Source organism: Furipterus horrens, unplaced genomic scaffold, assembly GCF_987537825.1.
Source record: "Furipterus horrens unplaced genomic scaffold, mFurHor1.1.pri manual_scaffold_2, whole genome shotgun sequence".
NCBI classification, from domain to species: domain Eukaryota; kingdom Metazoa; phylum Chordata; class Mammalia; order Chiroptera; family Furipteridae; genus Furipterus; species Furipterus horrens.
This window is the reverse complement of record NW_028327172.1, coordinates 70,598,927-70,618,414: the sequence shown is the minus strand read 5'-3', so window position 1 is coordinate 70,618,414 and position 19,488 is coordinate 70,598,927. Positions and strand designations below refer to the sequence as shown.

General features: G+C 36.7%; 1 protein-coding gene across 1 annotated transcript in view; it reads right to left on the bottom strand.

Annotated features, from left to right (window-relative positions):
• Positions 1-11,549: 11,549 nt before the first annotated feature.
• The window catches only part of SESN3 (sestrin 3), a 67,440-nt gene continuing 59,501 nt past the window's right edge, over positions 11,550-19,488 (bottom strand). The window contains exons 7-10 of the mRNA XM_090267839.1: positions 17,103-17,221; positions 16,094-16,284; positions 13,850-13,994; positions 11,550-12,185 (exon numbers count right to left, since the gene is read on the bottom strand). Coding sequence (XP_090123965.1) covers positions 12,099-12,185; positions 13,850-13,994; positions 16,094-16,284; positions 17,103-17,221 — 542 coding nt within the window. The 3' untranslated portion in view covers positions 11,550-12,098. The remainder of the gene's footprint in view (positions 12,186-13,849; positions 13,995-16,093; positions 16,285-17,102; positions 17,222-19,488) is intronic.

The window sequence follows — 19,488 nt, the reverse complement described above, 5'->3', positions numbered from 1 at the left end:
GGCAGCGCAGTTATCTTGCAGTTTCTCTCCTGCCCTGAACTTCCAGTCAGACTCCGGTTATCAAGGGGCAGGCACATCCATCCCAGTGGTAAAAAATAAAATAAAACCATTGAAAATGACTTCCATCTGCTTTTCCAAGTGAATAAATATGAGTATTTTAGCCTAACCTTTCAGACCCTGTACAGTCTGACCAAAGGATACCTTCCAAACTCCTCTCTAATGGAAGTTCCACACACATGCACTATTACAGTGGGTTTTTGCTCCCTGTTCTCGCTACCCCAATGTCTTGTTCCAAATCTTAAGATATCCTACAGGTGCCTGTTTAACTATTATCTGTTTTAAAAACTGTCACTGATAACAGCAAACACAAGTGCACTACTTTCCTGTTTACTTGGCACATGGGAAACAGAATATCTATAAAACTCAGACAAATGTGAGAACAGTTCAGCCATCCACTTAATCTTAAGACAAGTTGCTTGATTTTGCTACGCCTAAACTGTCTGAAATGGGGATAATACCCACTTGCAGGGTGATGATAATAAAAATAATGTATTTAAAGTGCCTAATATTTAGAAGGTTCTTGTTACATGATGGCTATGTTTATGACCCCTATATTACAAGCTATTACCTTATTCTCTTCTATGTGGGCAGGTGGTACCTATCTTACTCTCAACTTAGCCATACTTCCCCTTCTTAAGGACAAGGGCTATGTCTTCTTTCTTGTTACCGTTACTTGTATCTTATGGATGAAGAAACAAAGGAATCACAATATTAAGTGACTTGTTCAAGGTCAGGGAGTTAGCAACGGTGGTGTTAAGACCTGAATTTATCCTAGGGTCTGCGTTCCAACCCTCTACCCTGTGCTGCCTTTTCTTGGCCTGGGCCCCCAGGGAAACAAAGCCCAAAACCAAGGTTGATTTGAGACCCATGGGGAAGGTGTGGAGGAGAAGTGGCCTGAAATAGGAAAGGAGGGAAGGCCGACAGAGTCAGAGTGGTACTCAATCCCACCAGGCCGTGGGAGTCTCCAAACCATGGCCTGGGGAAATCAAAGAAGCCTTCATCCATTGTCTCCAGTTAGCCACTGCTCCTGGGTTAACCATTAACTCCCCACAGTTCTGGTTGTGCCTGCTGGGCTCTAAGGCAGGTCCCTCTGGCACCCTGCCAGGGGCACTCAGGCAGCCCCCGGGGCAGGAAACCACAAAGGCGGTCCAGGGCCACAGGAGGTACTTTCCCACTGAAACTGGGCAGCCTGCACGGAACTGGCGGCCACAGCAGGACAGGAGTGACCTAGAGGGGCCTTGGTGATTGTCAAGTGGTTACTCCTGCACTCACGCCTCCACAAATAAAGGAAATAGTCAATGGTGGAGTCAAGTACTGCAATGGGAGAGTTGGCCTGAATTTCATCTTGATGTAAAGATGAAGGATTTATTTATTTTTAGTTTGGGAGTGGGCCAGTACAGGAAGTAGCATTAGGAATTCTTGCCTCAAATTCCTTTTAAAGAGTTCTATGGAAAGGTTTGGGCTCACCTGTGTTTTGAAACATGTGAAGTAGGTGAGATCATGGGAGCAGAGACATTTTCTGAGGTTGACTTTCTTCTCACCGTACTTAGGAAGTTCTGTGTATCAGAAACTCTGATTTTGAATTGGTTAACTTCCACCACCTAGTAGAATGGTCCTAAAAATAAAATGCAACAGTTTCAAGCTTTCCTGAGTCTTCTTTAGCATCAGGCTTATTGTTGGGAGAAATGGTTAGCCTTAAATTGGCAGATACCGATTTTATACACTGGTCTGTGCACCTTCCCCTGGGGGACCAACTTTTATTTAATTTAATTAATTAATTAATTTATTTATTCCTTTATTCCTATGTGGGATGGATGATCTTTGGGGGACCATCTTTTAAATCAAAGGGCCTATTCAGGACTGGAGGGGGAAAAAGTCAGTTTTTAAAAAAAATTATAAAAGTTGCAAGTTAGCTAGAGAGGAACATCTAACCTCTGGTTTGCAGTAACATGTCATTTTGAAAGCATGACCGTTTAGATCATTAGCAAGAAACTTAGGCTGAATTAAGGTAGTGACGTTCAATGTAAACACTGGGAGCAGAAAGAGCAGGGTAGAAATCCTCACTGCCAATCCTAGGTCCCAACTCTTGGGCAAGCAAAGCTCTGTAAGACTCAATTTCCTCATCAACAAAATAATATCAGTTCTTTACTACTGTGGTAACGAGATAATAGTGAAATTAATATTCCTCTTGCTGAGATAACTGATATTTTAAAAGGTAACAATAGCTATACATTTTGCCCAATTTACACGATTGAAATATTCTACTAATGCGATATTGTGTGAATATAAGAAATGCCACAAGAAAACTGTGGGTCAGGAAGAAAAACAGGAAAAAAATGACTGACAATTCTGATGTCTTTTAGAATGTGTATCTCAATAATCAAGTGGAAACAAACCTGGGCAGGAATGCTATTCCAATATAAATGTAAGTATGTACATATATAAAAGCAGATGATCAGGGTTCAGTTTTGCCAATTTTATTGAACCAATAAAATTCCTACTAATAACAATGAAATAAATTTCTGCAAGTATAAATGTGATACAGTTTAACAAAACCCATTGTTCTGTACCTATAAATAGATTTTCAAAATGTCATAAAAAGTGCAGTTATGAATTGTTAACATGTTAATACAGTTCCTTTATTTCAAATGTGTTTGTTTTGACTAACATTTCCTCCTGCATCTGTTCAAATAATATTACCCATCCCTCAAAAAAAAAAAAAAAAAAAAAAAAAAGGCATTAAAGCACTAGAATACACATAAACTGATCCATTCAGGTCAGCTTTAGTCAGAGTTGTAAAATCAGCAACATAAGAAAAATAAAACCTAGTTATACATACAAAAAGCTTTCATGGGTTCTATAATCTCCTTAACTGCCAACTCATGTGGAGAATGTAACACTTGAAAAGGCTTATATGGTTAACTACTTAGACTACATCTACAGCAGGCTCTGGTTTGCCAGAGCTAGTTTAAAGTGGCTGTTTATCAAGTTTGCTATTTTCAGAATTGAAACTATAAATATAAGACTGCCATTTGACAATGAAAATTGTGTAAATCCTAAATTGTATCAATGATCTACCTGATGAAAGCTTATTCTAATTGAAAATCTTATATAGTAAGAGACACAGATATATATATATATATATATATATATATATATATATATATATATATATATAGCAGTCTTAAAGATCATCCGCCTCACATTAGTCCAAAGTCACGTGCTTCGTAAAAAAGAAAAAATTACAGTAACAAAGCACAGGACTACAAAGGCAAAACATCACAGCTTCTGATTACACTGAATAAAAAGTACCAAGAACGCAAAAGATAATTCTGTATTAATACTGATGAATTAAAGAACTATAATAGACATTTCACAGCATGCTACATATATCGCTCACAACTTAAGGATAAAATGAAGTCTAAAATTGAAAGTCGTGAAGACCCTGACCGGCAAGACCATCACCCTGGAGGTGGAGCCCAGTGACACCATCGAGAATGCCAGGATGAGGAAGGCATCCCTCCTGACCAGCAGAGGCTCATCTTTGCAGGCAAGCAGCTGGAAGATGGCCGCACCCTGCATCTGGTCCTCCGCCTCCGGGGTGGCTGTTAATTCTTCAGTTTTGCATTCATAGTGCCCAATGATGGCCACTACTGTGCATTCTAGCCATTTGTCCCAGTTTTAAGTTTAGAAATTACCAGTTTCTTTAATAGCTGAACCTGGTCAAAGTGTTAATAAAGGTTTCATTGCATGGTAAAAAAAAAAAAAAGAAAAGAAAAAAAAGGGCCTAGGGTAGAAGAAGCAACAGGCGAGAGCCGAGGTGGTGCTCTGCTCTGGCTCCCTAGAAAAGTTATAGGAAAGGACTGAGCCAATGCTGGGCTGCTGTTAGCTCACTCAGAAGTCGGAGACAAAGGGAGCCTTGGAGACAGGAGCAGGGGAAAACCTTTTTGGACCAGGAGTGACTGACATTGACATCTGGGATCCTGATAGCTTTGGTAGGAGAGAGGCAAGCAAGATGGCCTCACACCACTTTCACTTGCTAGACGTGAAAAGAGAGCGCAAATGGTAAATTTTTTAATGGAGAGAGGTGCAAAAGTCGATCAGTTGGAAAGACTTGTGAGTGCGGAGTCTATAAAAAACTCTTCAAGCAGGCTTTCCGACAAAACTGGAATTGATGATTCATGGCCCGCATCAGACGATGAAGACTTTGGTTTTGATACCAAGAATGTCGTGAAGCCAAGCTTGGCGAAGATTTTGACTGCTTTTCAACAATTCCAGAAAACAGAAGCAGCAGCAGAGCCAGCGATTAAAGGAAAAAGAAATGATAAAATGCCAGCATTCGCATTAGGACAAGATAAAGATTCAGACTCACCATGGGATTCAGAGGAAGAAGCAGCAGAGCCAGCAATTAAAAAAAAAGGAAATGATTTTTCAGATTGACAACACATAGAAGAGACATCAGGGAAAAATCGAAAAGCTTGATAGAAGTGCGAATAACCACCCACAGACAAAAGCAGCATCGCCAGAAAATCTGGAGCAGTTAAGAGAGAATCATGATGTTTTAATAATAAAGCAATGGAACTCAGAATTAAAGATCTAGAATCTGAACTCTCCAAAATGAAAACTGCTCAAGATGCTAAAGAAATAGATTTGGAAAAATATAAGCAGCTCTACCTAGGAGAAGCAGAAGATAGACTGTCATTATCAAATACACTAAGCAAGACTAACAAGAAGTTAGCTGAGGTCAACATTGAACTTCTCCTGCTGAAACAGCAGAACAGATATTCATCCAGCACTGATAACTCGAGGCCAGTACTGGAGACGCCTTGTGTTGGAAATCTTAGCAAAAGTTTTGTACGCTATGGAAATTCTGCTCCAAGAGAAAACTCGGTGATTCCCACTTCAAGGCTATGGACGTCAAATAAAAGCAGCGAGACTTACTTGGTTGAGATGCAGCAGGAGTTAGAAAAAACTCTTTACGAAACTAAAAGAAGATGCTGCTGAATTTGAACCCAGTACAGCTTGTCCTGTAGGATCAATTGGTCAGGGAGATGCACATAAAATTCAGTTTTGAAAACTGAATATATACAAATTTTAAAGAAAAATTATATGATTGAAAAATAAATTATTTATTTACTGGAAAAAAAAATATTTGTATCATAGGAATTCCAGAAGGAGAAGAAGAAGAGCAAGGGATAGAAGACCTCTTTGAAAAACTAATGAGAGAAAACTTCCCTCACATGAGGAGAGAAAGAGTCACGCAAGTCCAGGAAGCACAGAGGGTCCCAATGAAGATGAACCCCAACAGGCCCACTTCAAGACACATCATAATGAAAGTCAAAAATTGGCAATCTGATTTCATGTGCAATTCAGCTACAAAGCCTTAATATGTACATTCATCATGTAGCTGCCCTGCAAAATCAGGATTTAAAAACGAGATTTCAAGTTCAAATCCTATTTCATAAGCTAAAGGATACATCCAGTTCTTCCATGACCAGGAAGGTTATTTTCAGGTTTGAAGGAGCTAATCCAAGTAGCAAGGCCATGTTCCAAGTCGACCTGACAGGGTCCTTTTTCACCTTGCTCAGCCTGTGCATGTGGAAGTCGCTATTCTATTAGCGCAAAGATGCCAAACTGGCCTGTGGTTTGCTTTCTGTCCCTACCTTATCTCAGGTTGAAAAGAGTGATGTGAAGAGAAGGAGGAAGGGGAAAATTGTATTTTCTTTCCAGGGAAGATATATGAATGCAAAATAAATATCTGCATTAGATAAAGAGTTTGGATAACTTTCCTTAATGAACAAGGGTACCATTTAACTCTTACCGTTTAGAGAACCAGTAAAATTTAGAAAGGAGAAAACAGCCTCTACATTACAAAGGAAACTACCTGACTCCCCAACCGATATGTGTCCTTTATCCTACCGTTTGATCCTTCTTTATGAGATTTGGAGGTCAGGTGAAAATTTGTGAAGATGCTAAGAAAGAGATGTATAACCCATTTCATTTGGTTAAGTGTCAGAATGCATCCACCTAGCTAACCAGGATTCACACATCAACTTCCAAGAAGTTAAATTGAAGGGTGGAAAATAGACTGCTTTTGCAAATTTATATACCTAAAATTATATTTATATTTAGACTTAGAAATGTTTGATATTCTATGAGCTGCAAAATGTTCGTTGTTTGTTCTAAAGCTATTTTATAGTATGCATTTCATTATTTCAAAAATTTCCACAAGCATTGCAAAGAATCAAATATTCTTCCTTTCCCCACTCCCATCTCTCCTTTTTGATTTCTGTACCTCATGGTGGTGCAGCCACGATTAATTTAAAGCTAGAACAAATACTTCATGACACGTGACTTAATAAAATACACTCCTTCAGTCTCTATTACTGTCTCATTTCTTAACTCGGCATTTGATTCATTCCTGGGCCCTTAAAGGCATTTATTAGACTTTGCTGTCAGGTTAGGTTGCTCATGAACGGGAGTGAAATGCATCCAGATACCACCATTGATCATAATAATCGATACTTTCAAACAAGGTGGTTCATTCGTCTTCAGGTCAGACAACCATCTGCAGATAAACACACTCCACATTAGGAACCTGACAGGTTTTCCTCTAAGAACTACACTGAGTAAGTACACACTGGCTAGAAAGGAAGAACTGTTCTTCCTCCTCTGTGCATTTCCTGTTTCCCAATGATACTGTCTCGATGTTCCTAAGTGTAGCCATGGAACAAAGATGACAAAGTCGATGCATTCCCTTTCTATCCCACAGGACATGTCCCTCCCCCCCCCTCCCCCGGGTCCCCTGCAATGAGAAGAGGGTAGGCATGGGGTTGAGAAGCTTAGTCTAACCCAGGAAAGCTTGATCAATTCCTTATGTAGCAAATTTTGTGGTGTTTTAGACATATAATCAAATGGGCTTCTGTGATCCAACAGGACCACATGAACAGCCTTAATCATATATCCTTCTATTAGAAATGGTTTCAAGGCCCAAATACTACCAAATAAAGCAAATGTCTGAAACACCATCCATTTGTATGCCAGAACATTCCTGTTCCACTAAAGGGTTACAGATCAATCTGGACAGCTGGGGAATTTTAACTTTACAAATAACTTGGACTAATACCAGTATTTATTACTTAATACAGATCCAGGTTAGAATGGCAATTCAGTCACTTTAAAATCCTGTTAAATGCTAAATTCTGCATGGTAGAAATAGTTTAACTTCTGTATCTGTATAAATATAAAGATTTCTACTTTGTTAGAAGGCAAAAATCTTCTGTGATTTATTTAAAATATGGAAGTAGTAGTACTGAATAACAGAGAGTAAATCCATGAAAACACTGGATACTCTTGAATTTACAGGCTCTTTGGAGATGAGGTAGAGGAGAGCAAGATATTTTGGCAGCCGGGAAGGGGTAGAACAGTCTGGGATGGACAGGATTACATTGGTGCTGCATAATATCTGGCAGGGCCTCTGGGGCAAGGGTTAGCCTAAGTATAACAGGATGGTAGCGAGATTTAGAAGGAGTTGGGGCAAAGTCATATTCTGAAGGAATGGAGAAAAAGTGACTCAGAAAAGTAAATGCTGGTGACTATCAGCAGGTGGCTGGTGATGTTTGGAGTGTGAAAAGGCAATTCAGACCAAGACGGACTGAGGGACGGGAGGACAGGGAGCGAGTAGAGGTTGAGGCACTTGGAGGAGGAGAAAGCAGGCAGGAAGGGTGGACTAAATGCAGGGAGGAGCTCCTACGACGGGAAATGTTCCTTTATAGCAAGTGTACGATGCTCCCGGAACTATGTTCCACATGGTCTTGGAAAACCTCTTCCTTCCTCACCAGGCTCTGCCTTGACATATACCTCTACCTCTATGATCCATTTCACCCCTGCTGCTTTTTGTTCTAGGTCTCACCTGAGCAGACACAGCTAATTAAGCCACATTAGCATGGAAATAAGCTCCATTTAAAGGGGGCATTTAAGTTCTGTTGACTGAGATGAATACATTCACGTTACAGTACTGCTTTGAGGAAAGACTACTTATTTTGATTCTCAGTCTCCAGAGGGATATTATAGGGAAACATAGTTTATGATGATGGCCACCTAGAACAGGTTCTGATTATACAAATTAGCTAACTTAAAACTTGATCTGAACAGTATAGCCACATGTCTTTCAGGTTGCTGTTGAATTATACTAAGAAAATTTCATATACTATTTATATAACATTAGTGTTGCATAAGTTTACTCCATGCAGCAAGACCATCTATTTGCATAAAAGAAAAAGTCCTGTCAGATGAAGAGTTTAAGGTCTTTCTTTCCAGAGGAATGATTTAGAATTGTCTTTAAACAAAACATAAAACAAATACCTCATTTTACTAGTTCAGTGCAAATCACTTTTATAACAAACACTGAAATTTATTTTTTCCCCGGTGAATTATCCTTAAGAGTTTAATATAATGTTACCATCATGTATGCATGCACTCCGCACTAAAGTGGTGAACTGTTTTTAAGTACAGATCTTTCTTTGCTGATGGTTTTATTTCACTGCAGCATAAAAATCTATGATTTTCGATTAAAAATAACTCTAAGGTAGAAAGGAAAAAAGTTGCTCTGGAATAACATTAATTAGCTTTTAGAAGCATTGAAACGTTTTAGGAGACTATATATAACACAACTAAAATAGGGGTTCTGGTTCAAATATGGTTTTGCTATAAAGCTTACAGTGAGTTCTCTGTTCTAAAACAGCCCTGTGAAACTTGGCTATTATTTGGGTTTAAAGCCATAATTAAAGGCCATCTATCTTTTTTTTTTTAAGTACCCCAAATGGAACAAAGATTCTTCCTGAGACTGAGACAATATACTTAGTTCAAAAAGGTGAGTAAGGTAATAAGTAGTCCCATCTCAAAAGACTTCTTTCCTCTAAATATCAGGAGTTCACCTGAGGAGGCCTAATCTGAATAATTTAATGAGGCAGCCGCCAGGCCACACCCACAGTCAAGGGGCTCAGGTTAAAGAACAGATTAACTTTCAGAGGGGACAATATTTAGATATTTCTTAAGGTGATCTGAGAAATTAAGAATTACAACTGGAGCTGGAAAACCTGAAATTTGAAAGTAAATAGACATCAATCAAGCATATACATCAGTGGATGACTAGACTAATTTTAACATAATGAGCAACAGAAGTTAGAGAATTCACATTCACATGTGCTTTTTTTCATGTACATTTGCACATTTAAGTTTGGCACAATGTGAGCCCAAGGTGTGAGTAAGCATCTCATATAATCACATCATTTCACCAATTGAACCAGATAGCTCTTTTAAAAATATCACATTTTAATATAAAAAGCTATACTATAAATTACTACATAGTAAATTCAATACTCTGAAAAAATACCACCCTGGAAAACCGCATCAGAATTTCAAGTCTGCATTAGATAAAGGTCACAGCAAACACGTTGTAAAATGGTATTCACAACCTGGAATGCCGTGCATGCTGCATCTGAGTAGGTGCTTAAGCACCTTCAGAAGTCAATTTTTCTAAGCTGATTCACTGAGGTTCATAAATAAATTGTTTTGTGTTTGTTTATAGTTCCAAGTCAACTGATTTTCCTGATTACCGATAAGATAGATCAATGCTGAGCTGAAAAGAAACTTTGCTAGGAAAAACATCTAGTAAAGGCACTAACATTTCCATAACCCAAATTCCAACTACTTACATTTCTGGGGGGAAAAAAAGAAGAAAACAAAAACTAAGTGGCCATTTCAGTTACTTAAACCTTGTTTCCCCTTTTGGTCTAAAGCTCATGTGGTGTTCTCTGAGAATTTCTCCTCCTTTTCAATATATAAAAATCATTTTCATCCTGTAACACAGGTCACCTGCACTGCACAAAAATAGAGGGCTATTAACTGAAAGAATTCCATTAAAAAAAAATGTCAAGAATAAGAGATATCCTCAACTCTAAAAAAAAGTTCTAAAGTTTGGGAAGTTAAATGACCATTTATGTTGTCATCAGGGTTTTGCCATTCTCTTACATACTTTCTTTATAATAAGTATCTATGTAATGTGATATTGAATCAAACCACATGATATATCAATAAACAAAACAGGAGAAACCTGGCATGAATTCTTTGAATAATCTCTTTAAATAAACCACCCTGTCTTTAAAAAATTAGTAATTTTTTCCTCATATGGCAGTTTTCAAAGAAGATCTTGGAATCTAAATATGCAGAACTTCCTTATGTTAATAGGCTTACAGTCATCTTTCTATTTTCTTATCCGGAACAAGATCTAAAAGAAAGCAACCTACTTATTGTACCAGAAAAGGATGACAAATGGAAGGGGGAAAATTCAATACTAGTCTACTAATCTTTCATGAGAAAGGAAAAAAAGTCCTATATAACAAGTAAATCTAAAATCTTTGTAAGAACTCTAACAAACATTTTAAACTATATTATTTACTATGAAAAAAAAAGGATGTTTTAAAAAATTAGCATGATGGTGTACAATTTAAGTCATTGTTAATTACCCAAAAAGTATTTATGCTGTGCAGTCGTGTCCTATTGGAATAGATGTAAGCATCTCTTTAGGCACTTCACTGGTTCATTAACATAAGACAAATTAAAGCTATAAACACATAATGTTGTGCTCTGTGAAGATAGTCTAATCAAGCAACATAAACCAATGCAAAAATGTGACTTTTTGGATGCTTATATTCCTCCCCTAAAATGTGATAATCTTTTTTAACCAGTCGTCCAAAGAGATTTTTCTGGGGAAGGGGAAGCTTTGGCATTATGAAAGGAACATTGTTCAACCCCAGTAAGGCAAAAAGCCTTGTGCAATAAAGAAATCTGAACCAAATTTCTTTATGGCTCTGTTTTAAAGGACACTTCCGCAGTGACTAATGGGGGAAAGTTTAGTTGTGTATATATATTTTTTAACATATTGCACTTTTTGTTGTTGTTGTTCATTCACATTAATGCATAGAAACACAATTTTTACCTTTGAATAATAAACTGTTTAACCTATTATAAGAAAAGTCATGGAAAATAAGTTCTAACAGTGTAACAGGAAAAAATATAGGTACATTAACCTTCTGCTTACTGCAATATAGAAAACACTATGAGAAAAGAAAAATGTGCAAAGAACATTTTTGGTCAGCCTCGTGTGGGTACAAGTTTCTATGTGCCGACTGAACGAACTGTAAGCAGCACTGTGAGCGCTGGTTATCTAAGATGACTGAGGGTTACTGTCAGTGATGGAAAGGACTGTGCATAATTCCACTTTTAATATCTACATCTGATATGGAAAACCGAAACTTCTGTTTCAGAAGGGAAAATAGCTGAATTTGGCATTTCAGTAGCATGCTATAGAATTCATCATGATTAATTTCACATTAAATCACGGACAATGGCTGTATCACATTTCACGTTATCGCCAATAGCAGTAAAAAAAACAGAAACAAATGGAAAAAAAAAAAAACAAAAAAAAACCCAAACAGTGCCTGACAAATAATCTCCTGGGGACACAGGTATGTGTCCTGTGAGCAGCTTAGTTCAACAGCGCATGCTTTTTTTCCTCTACCAGATTTAGGACACAACATGAAAAGTTGAGAATGGCCAGAGGAGGTTATTCTTTGCTGAGTTCCAATATCTGAATCAACAATAACTTAGCAGATTGTAAGCGCTTTTCCTTATTTAACAAAATAAAGGGGGAGAGGGAATACACATACACACAAACCCCAAGGCGCTGAAGTTAAGCATTAACAAACCAGGTTCATGATTTACGGTCAGTTTCCAAAAATCCAACTATAAACAATGCAAAGTAGTGCTCCTCAGTATTATTTTTGCAATTGTTAGAAATATTAAGCATCAAGAAAAAGAAAACACGTCATTGCACATTACAGCCGCCCCCCCAAAAACGGCTAAACTTTGACACAGAGAATTGAATAATTTTTGATGCTACATCACAAACAGCTCCTGAAGTATATCTTATGTGAAAGGGTCTTTACACATATATGACATTTTCCCTGGATGATGCTTCAGGTCAAATGCCGAGTGATGGCACGAAGAGCATACAGAAGCTCAGCCTGCATCCGCGCTTCCATTAAAAGTAAGTTGACGTGAACCTAGAAATGAAAATGTTATCAATTTAGTGACCATTATAAACGCCTGAAAAACTTTAAATTTTCTTCCTACAGCAGACGTTCACAAAGGTTTTTCTTCTGTATGTAGACACATGCCCAAACACACACCCCTGGACGTAGTTATGCATATACATGATAGAATACTCAGAGAAAAACTTCTTATAAAAAACAGCTCTTGTAAGCGCTAAAGATAACCCCCGAAAGTCTAAACAATTCCAGTAATTTTGTTAGAATATATGTACGTAAAGCCGATCAATCTTTTGGGTTATAAAATGAAACAAATTTTTATACATCACAACTTTTCTAAAATTTATATTAATATTTTCTTCCAGCCTTGCATTTCTTATAGCCTACACTTATTCCTTGGAAAACTTTTAAACACATTTTTTAGTATTTCATTGAAAGGATACTAACATGAACATTTGAAGCTTTCAGCAATTTATAATTAAGTGTCTGGTGCTCATATTAGATATGTGTAGCTTTCCTAGAGCCTTTTAAAAATAGCTGTGAATAAGCACTTAACTTTCTGGGGGATACTATTTCTCAGCTGATAGGTTAAAATGAATACTCATGTATTCTCAAAATGTATTACAAAATGTGATACTATATTTCAATTATTTTGGTAAATAGGTTGGTATGTTGTTAAATATATTCTCTTGATAAATGAAGAGAATTCCTAGATAAAACCTAGTAAAGGAAGAAAGTCTACTGCAAACATATAAACAGGCCATAAAGATTCATCAAGGAGAGATGCTGGGATAAAATGGGTATTTATTGAGTGTGTACTGGCTCTAAGACTTCAAAAAAATCTGTTAGGTATTGAGGCCAAAACATTCTCTGTCAAAGTCATATAGTTATGTAGTGAATAATAGGACCCTAAAAAGATTTTTTACTCTCAAGCTGGAAAACAGTGGAATAAATGGAAGATTCTTGGAATTAAAGGTCAACAGACCTTGGGTTTAAGGCCAGTTCTTATAAAGTTAATAAAGATCCTTAATATTTATCATTTCTTAAATAATGATTCCCTTATATTCAAAGAAATATTTTTATATAATAATATATTTGACTCAAAGGTCCTGCATTATATTTTCAAAATACTAAGTTACCAAATTAGAGTGAGGAACTATTGTTTTAATAAGTTAACTCTAAAGGCTACAGTTAAAAAAGTCTCTAAATGAATAGGCCCTCTAAGCCTAGACACAATTAATTACATTAACACAACATCCCACTAGGTTTGATTTTTATTAATTGTTAGAATGATAGAAAATTTTTCAAAAGTACTTTAAAATATTAACATTCAGATTCAAATTTTCTTTTTTTCTTTTTCTTTTTTCCCTATTACCATTTAGTTCCCTTATACCCACCTCCCCCAGCAATCACCACACTGTTGTCCGTCCATGAGTCCTTTAAAGCCAGTGCTAAACTTTTACTTTATACACCACATTAGACAAAACACACAATCAAAATTTAGTTAGTATTCAATAAACCTCAACTTAAAAACATTTTTTAAAAAGATGGCTAGATGATGCCACTTCCATTTCTTTAATGGCACTAATTTATTAATATTTTCGTGCATAATTTTCAGAATCGTTACTTCTTATACTGAACAATCTACCTATGGTATACTGTTTAGTTGTGAAACACACCTTTTCTGAGTGTTTGAACTGACGCCAGTAGCTGTCATACATGCGCTTGGTAGTTCTCTCAGGGTAACAGGCCACTGTCTTAATGTAAACCTTCAGGCTTCGTTCAAGTAATTGATTAACTTCTCCGTAATCATAGTCATCATACCTGTGAGCAATATGACAGCAACTTTATAATGAAACAATCAAAATTTCTGACTTCTCAAGTTGTACCAGAGACATTTATTGTCTAGGAATTAAAACACCAAAAACTCATTAATTAATTCATCTAAAAATATTTACTGAATGCCGATTATGTCTCATGTACTTTCCATGTACAAAACAGACAAAAAAATCCCTGGTGTCATGGAATTTAAATTCTACTGAAGAAAAAAAGTAAAGTTAAAAGGACGAGCATAGTATGTCAGATGGTGGTAAATGCTATGGTGATAACATGAAACTGGTGGCTAGGAGGAGAGGAGCTGTGATTTTTAGACTGGGAAGGCTGGAAGGCTTCTCTGAGAGGCTGACATTTGAGAAATACCTGAAGGAGCTAGTAGAAAGCCCTAAGGGGGAGTCAAGTGTTTCAAGAAAGGAGTAATGAACCATGTCCACGGCTGCTGACTCAAATAAGATGAAAACTGGAAACTGACCACGGGCATTAGGTATACAGAGGTCACAGCAGCCTCAATGAGACCAATTCTGTTAGCGAGGTTAGAGTAAAAGCCTGATCCAGAAGCAGGCTCAAGAGAGAATGAGAGATGAGAAAATGGTGACAGCAAATATACAAAATTTTTTCAAAGACATTTGCTCTGCATAGAAGCAGAAAAATGAGGCAAAAGTCAGAGGGAAAAACAGAATGAAGGGAAAAAAAATTAAAGATGAGAGAAATAACAAGTTTATATACTAGTGGGAAAGATCCAATAAAGAGAGTAAAGGTAATCACACAGAAAAGGGAGATTGCTAGAATAAGGTATTTTAGAAGATGAGAGAAGACGGGGACTTCGTGCTGAAGTGCATAGCGGCAATGGCAGCTCACCCACAATGTGAGAGAGGAGCCAGAAGACAGACAGAGGCAGATAGGAGGGTACATGCCATTGTGGGGGTTTGTGAAATTTCTCTTCTATATTTTCAGTTAATTTTTAACCCAAACATAACAAAGTTAAAACACAGTATCTGGAGCGTTTTATATGGTAGCATCCCATAGGCAAATATAGTCAGCATAACATTTGTGATTTATCATCATGAATATAATAAACATTTATCACAACTGAATTAAATTCTATTGGTGTTTATTTTTCTTAGGTAGGTATGCGATGATTCTGTGATAACTTATTGTCTAGGATGGTAAATGGGTAAATAGCAGTTATTATTTACCATCATAATAGTGTCTTTTAGGTAGAATGTTGATATTTCAGGAAATTTGCTTTTTCTTAGTTTAAATTATAAAACTACTTTGCTTAACAAATTAAATTCTAATTCTACTTCACAAAGGCTTTCTGAGACTAGTTAGAAAGGGTATTGTACAAAGTGAATGCATTCATAGCTGGAGACTTTCTCTTTCTGCAAATGTATCTCCATAAAAGTTTTCAAAAACCAGCTCAAAAAGGCACATTCTCAAAAAAAAAAAAAGAGAGAAAGAAAAGTTTTCCTGATTAGACCAATCTCATTCATTCACAGTCCTCTCAATGCTAATTTTTAGTTTTGTTGTATTTTTTTCCCATTACCATTTATCTCCCTTATAGCCTCTTTCACCTCTCTCCACTGAATGCTAATTTTTAAAATTTAGAGGCTATTAATTTACACTCAATGATAGTTTTGTTCCAGGGTTTTTACGTGAACTTACACAAGCTTTATGAGGGCAGAATCTATGCTAGTTTTATTTATACCCTGATTACCATTCCTTCAAAACTAATTGACCAGCATTTATTAAAATGACCTAAAGAAATACAACATATGGTTTTTAACTCCTAATTCTTCCAGGAAGGATTCTCAAACGGAGTCTGATTTTATCCTATCTCCAGTGATTCCTGATATTTTTTCCTCTCATTAGTAAATTGTTATGACTATATTTATATGTAGCATGTTAAGATTACAATAGATAACCATAGAAAAATGCTTTTCTATACAATGAAATTATTTTTTAAAATCAGAAATCTACATGTAATATTTTCTCTCCAGAACTATACTCCTAAACAGGATAAAAGTAAGACTCATGTCAGAATTTTCCTTTAGAAATGTATAAAACCATCTCCACAATGAACATACCTGATTCCAAACATACAGTGAACATAGTTAAATAAAGCTCTGTGCAGCATGGTTGTGTCAACATCCTCGTGGGTGGCCATAGTGTTATAGGTGAGACTGTAGACCATGCGAAACTTTTCATCAAGAAGATGTCCAATGTCAGAATAAAGTCTGTTCACCAGGGAGAACCCATGATTTTCCCAGGTATAGTCCTAAAAGAATAAAATCTATATAATTACAAAATGGGCATTCATCCTTTAAATAAACTCTAGTTTTTTACTAACTATAACTACTTAAGTAAGTGAAGATATTTCAAATTTATTTCTAAGTCAGTAGCTTTACTAAGAAGCCTTCACATCAGTTTGTAGACTGGAGAGCCATGTTGTTTTCTCAGTGGGGTCCAAGGTTCAGCATGTCGGTAACAGACTGGCTGCTTCCTGTGGTCAAGTACAATACTATGTAAACTACACCCTAATCTGGAAGGACCCCAGAAGATCTTGGACGATTCCTGTGTGATCAAACCTATTCAGTAACATGGATAGTTAGTGGGTCATCTGAAACAGGTGCAAAGGAGTTTGTGTTGATTTAAATTTACACTCTCTTTAGGGATCACATCATTATAGTGACTGTATTTTTCTAAGAATGAAAAGGGAATAGCTTGTAAGCCATTAGCTACTGGGTTTATGATCTTATTATAAAATGTCTTTTTATTATAAATGTGATACATCACTTGATTTCTTCCTTGCTTTGCTCTTCCCCCAAAGTCATAGGAATATTTTTCAACTACAATGTAATAAAGCAAGTGACTGAATAGAGAAGTTTTCTTTTGCCTTCTAAGGGAGGAAAATGTTGAAATAATAATGCATCAAATTAGACTAGGCTGAAAACTAGATTAAATAAAAATATTTACAGACTCTATCAAAATAACCCACTCATTTCTTTAGAAGCCAACCTATTTATATTTCAACATTTCGCAATTGAAATAAAAGTATTTATTTTCTAGTTTCTCTGAAATAAAGGCATCTCATACCTGAGCTCGGAATGTTGGCAAATGTTCTTCTCCTCGTCTGGCAAAGTCTTCATATCCAAAACTAGGGTCTTCAATATACCGGGAGACATCAGATGTTATAATCATGTCATCCTCAAAATCTAAGAACAATAGTAAACAATCTAGTGTTAAGGAAACTGTACAAAGTTAGAACAGTAAAACAGATCCATTTTCCTCCATTTTTTTAGCTCTTCCATGGATGTCCAAAGTGACAATATGCATTACCTGGCTTCAATTCATATAAAATATCTACTGCTGAAATTTTGAATATAACATCATTACCAAGTACTGGCCATCTTAACATTTAACTATAGTTAGTCAAAAAACTGACTAAATTGCAATAACCTAAAATATAGTGGCTCACTGAGAAAAGGCAGATAGCACAGGCCTTGAGCTTAAGCTTTGATCTCTCTGGGGATAAAGATGTGGAAAAAGAGAAGAGATGAAGGTAAAGATCACGTTAATGAGTTGAATGTTAAGACAGATTTTGTTAAAATTAGATGGTGTTTCACCTGGATGTATTCACAGGGAAAATTAGCTCGTTTTTAGTTTACTAAGAGAAGCACTGGGAAAGAAACACAACAGGGAAGGCAATGGACGTTTGGGAGCCACTACTATTCTTAGTTGACTTGCTGCTAGTTAAACAAGGTAGGTCTGTTTCTGAAAACTCACTGAGTTTTACACCTGGGATATGTGCCTTTTCTGTGCACATGAAAATAAAAGGTACAAAACATACAGAATGAACAACATGCTAATGAGATGATGAATGGAATCCTACCAAAGTGGCATTAAGGAAGATAGGAAGACTACAATAATATGTTAACACAGCTAACTTCTGCATACTTGATATTAAAATTTTACCACTGAGAAATTGTAAAAACCCAATGCACATTAATTTTTTCTATTTAAAAAAAATTTAACCTAACTTCTATGGGCAGGCTGATTCTTATTTAGGAACTTCAATTCAGATATAGATGATAAATTGATTTTTTAAAATCCTCACTTGAGGACATGTTTCCATTGATTTTTAGAGAGAGAGAAAGCAAGAAAGAGAGAAACACTGATGCAAGAAACACTGATCAGTAGCCTCCCTCATGCACCCCAACTGGGGATCAAACTCGCAACCTATGCATGTGCCCTGACCAGGAATCTAAATGGCAATCTTTTCGTGCATGGAATGACGCTCCAACTAACTGAGCTACACGGCCAGTGTCTGAAGTTGTCCCAGAGGCTCCTTACGCTATCCTTATTTTATTTTATTTTTGCTGTCCTGATTGGGTGTTTTTTTACTTCCTTATGTTCCAAATCTCTAATTTGATTCTTAGCTTCATCTACTGTACTGTTGGTCCCCTGTAAATTATACTTCATTTCTGAGTGGTCCTTTTTTATGTTGTTGAGGTTCTCACTAAGTTCATTAAGCATCCTTATTACCAGTGTTTTAAAATCTGCATCTGTAGATAGCTTATCTCCATTTTGTCTAGTTCTTTTTCTGGAGTTTTGTTCTGTTTGTTGTTGTTGTTGTTGTTTTCCTGCTGGTTTTTATAGTCAGAAGCTATGAGGACTTCCCTTCCTGGCCCTGGAACCCTGGACTGTGGGCCCTGGTGTGGGGCTGGCACCCCGTACACCTCAGGAGAGACCGCTGTAGCCAAGATATCCCTCCTGATTTTCATCTGCCACCCATGGGTGTGGGACTAGCACATCTTGCATCTCTGCCGATTGAGTGCCAGCCTGCAAAATGAAGGATTGCTGGTTCGATTTCTGATCAGGGCACATGCCTGGGTTGCGGGCCAGGTTTCCAGCTGGGGGTGTGTGTAGCTCTCACACACTGATGTTTCTCTCCCTCTTTTTCTCCCTACTTTGCTCTCTCTAAAAATAAATAAATACAATCTTTAAAAAATGAAATCTTAAAAAAATACCCTAGATATAAGTTACTAATACCATTGTCAATACTGACAATGTGGATTAGTTTAAGATAATGTGGAAAACTTGTAAACATTAAACTACAGAAATTGATCTGAAACTTTGAAGTGACTTTCAGCTCTCTAAAGAGTTCAGGCTTTCCCTCAGGCTTTCCCTAGCCTGTCCCTCAACCACTGTTATCTCCCTGCACTCCAGCTTTCTATTTGGGGTACATAGAAATACTATAAATGGCATTTTCAATGCATTATCTCTTAACATTTATCAATGAGGCTGTGCTTTGTTTAATTTAGTCCATTACATAATAATCAATGGAAGTGAAGCAAAAAATGTAAAATTTAATTGCTGAGGCTGCTATGAAAGCTAGAAGTTTTGTGGAGTGCAAAGTAAAATTAAACCAAGAACAGTGAATGATAACAAAACTCTGTAAAACAGTTTCTCTCTTAAAGTG